The 731-nt window shown below is 61.3% G+C and overlaps 1 protein-coding gene across 1 annotated transcript in view; it reads right to left on the reverse strand.

The window, feature by feature from the left end:
- The window catches only part of cacna1ab (calcium channel, voltage-dependent, P/Q type, alpha 1A subunit, b), a 349,885-nt gene extending 349,673 nt beyond the window's left edge, over nt 1-212 (reverse strand). The window contains exon 1 of the mRNA XM_063208046.1: nt 118-212. Coding sequence (XP_063064116.1) covers nt 118-176 — 59 coding nt within the window. The 5' untranslated portion in view covers nt 177-212. The remainder of the gene's footprint in view (nt 1-117) is intronic.
- Between the last annotated feature and the right edge of the window lie 519 nt (nt 213-731).

The following is a 731-nucleotide window of genomic DNA, read 5'->3' on the forward strand; positions in this document are numbered from 1 at the left end:
CCTTGCGTCGAGCCTGTGTGTGTGTGGGCGTGCGTGCCTGTGTGTGCGTGTGTATGTGCGTGTGTATGTGCATGTGTGAGTGTGTAACGTGTGAGTGTGTAACGTGTGTGTACTCACTCCCACTCCTTGCGTCTGGCCTGTGGCGTGCTCTGCTTCTTGTGGCTCTGGTGGGCCATGATGATGTCACGGTGTTCCACCAGGCCCCCCCTCCTCCTGATGGGCGGGGCCGACGCGGGCATCTGCGAATCGCCGCCGGCGACCAGCGAATAAGCCCCTCCTCCTCCTCCTCCTCCTCCTCCGGGTTCCGTCATCATCAGAGCCGCCGCCGAGACCGACGTGCGACGGTGGTGGCGGCCGCCGAAGGGCGAGTCGCGGCATTGGTCCACGCGGACGTCATACACGGCGTGGTAGTAGGTGGGGTTGGCGCACACGCTGCTCCCGCTGGTGGGAGGGGGGATGTGCAGGCGGCGGCGCGCTCCGGAGGTGGAGTTCTGGGATTGTTGCTGTTGGTGGTGGTGGTGGTGGTGGTAGGAGGGGTGCTGCAGTTCCTGGTCCGGCCACAGGGGCGCCGCTCTCTCCATGGAGCCATCGGAGCCCAGCGGGGACAGCATAGAGCTGAGAAGGGGAGAGACAAGAGACAGAAAGAGGGGTGTAGAAGAGAGATGATGAAATAATTTCCAAAACATTCACATAAGGAATCTACAAACGTTTCGGATCTAGTCCATTATCAA

The sequence above is a fragment of the Engraulis encrasicolus genome, chromosome 1 (genome assembly GCF_034702125.1).
Source record: "Engraulis encrasicolus isolate BLACKSEA-1 chromosome 1, IST_EnEncr_1.0, whole genome shotgun sequence".
Lineage (NCBI taxonomy): Eukaryota > Metazoa > Chordata > Actinopteri > Clupeiformes > Engraulidae > Engraulis > Engraulis encrasicolus.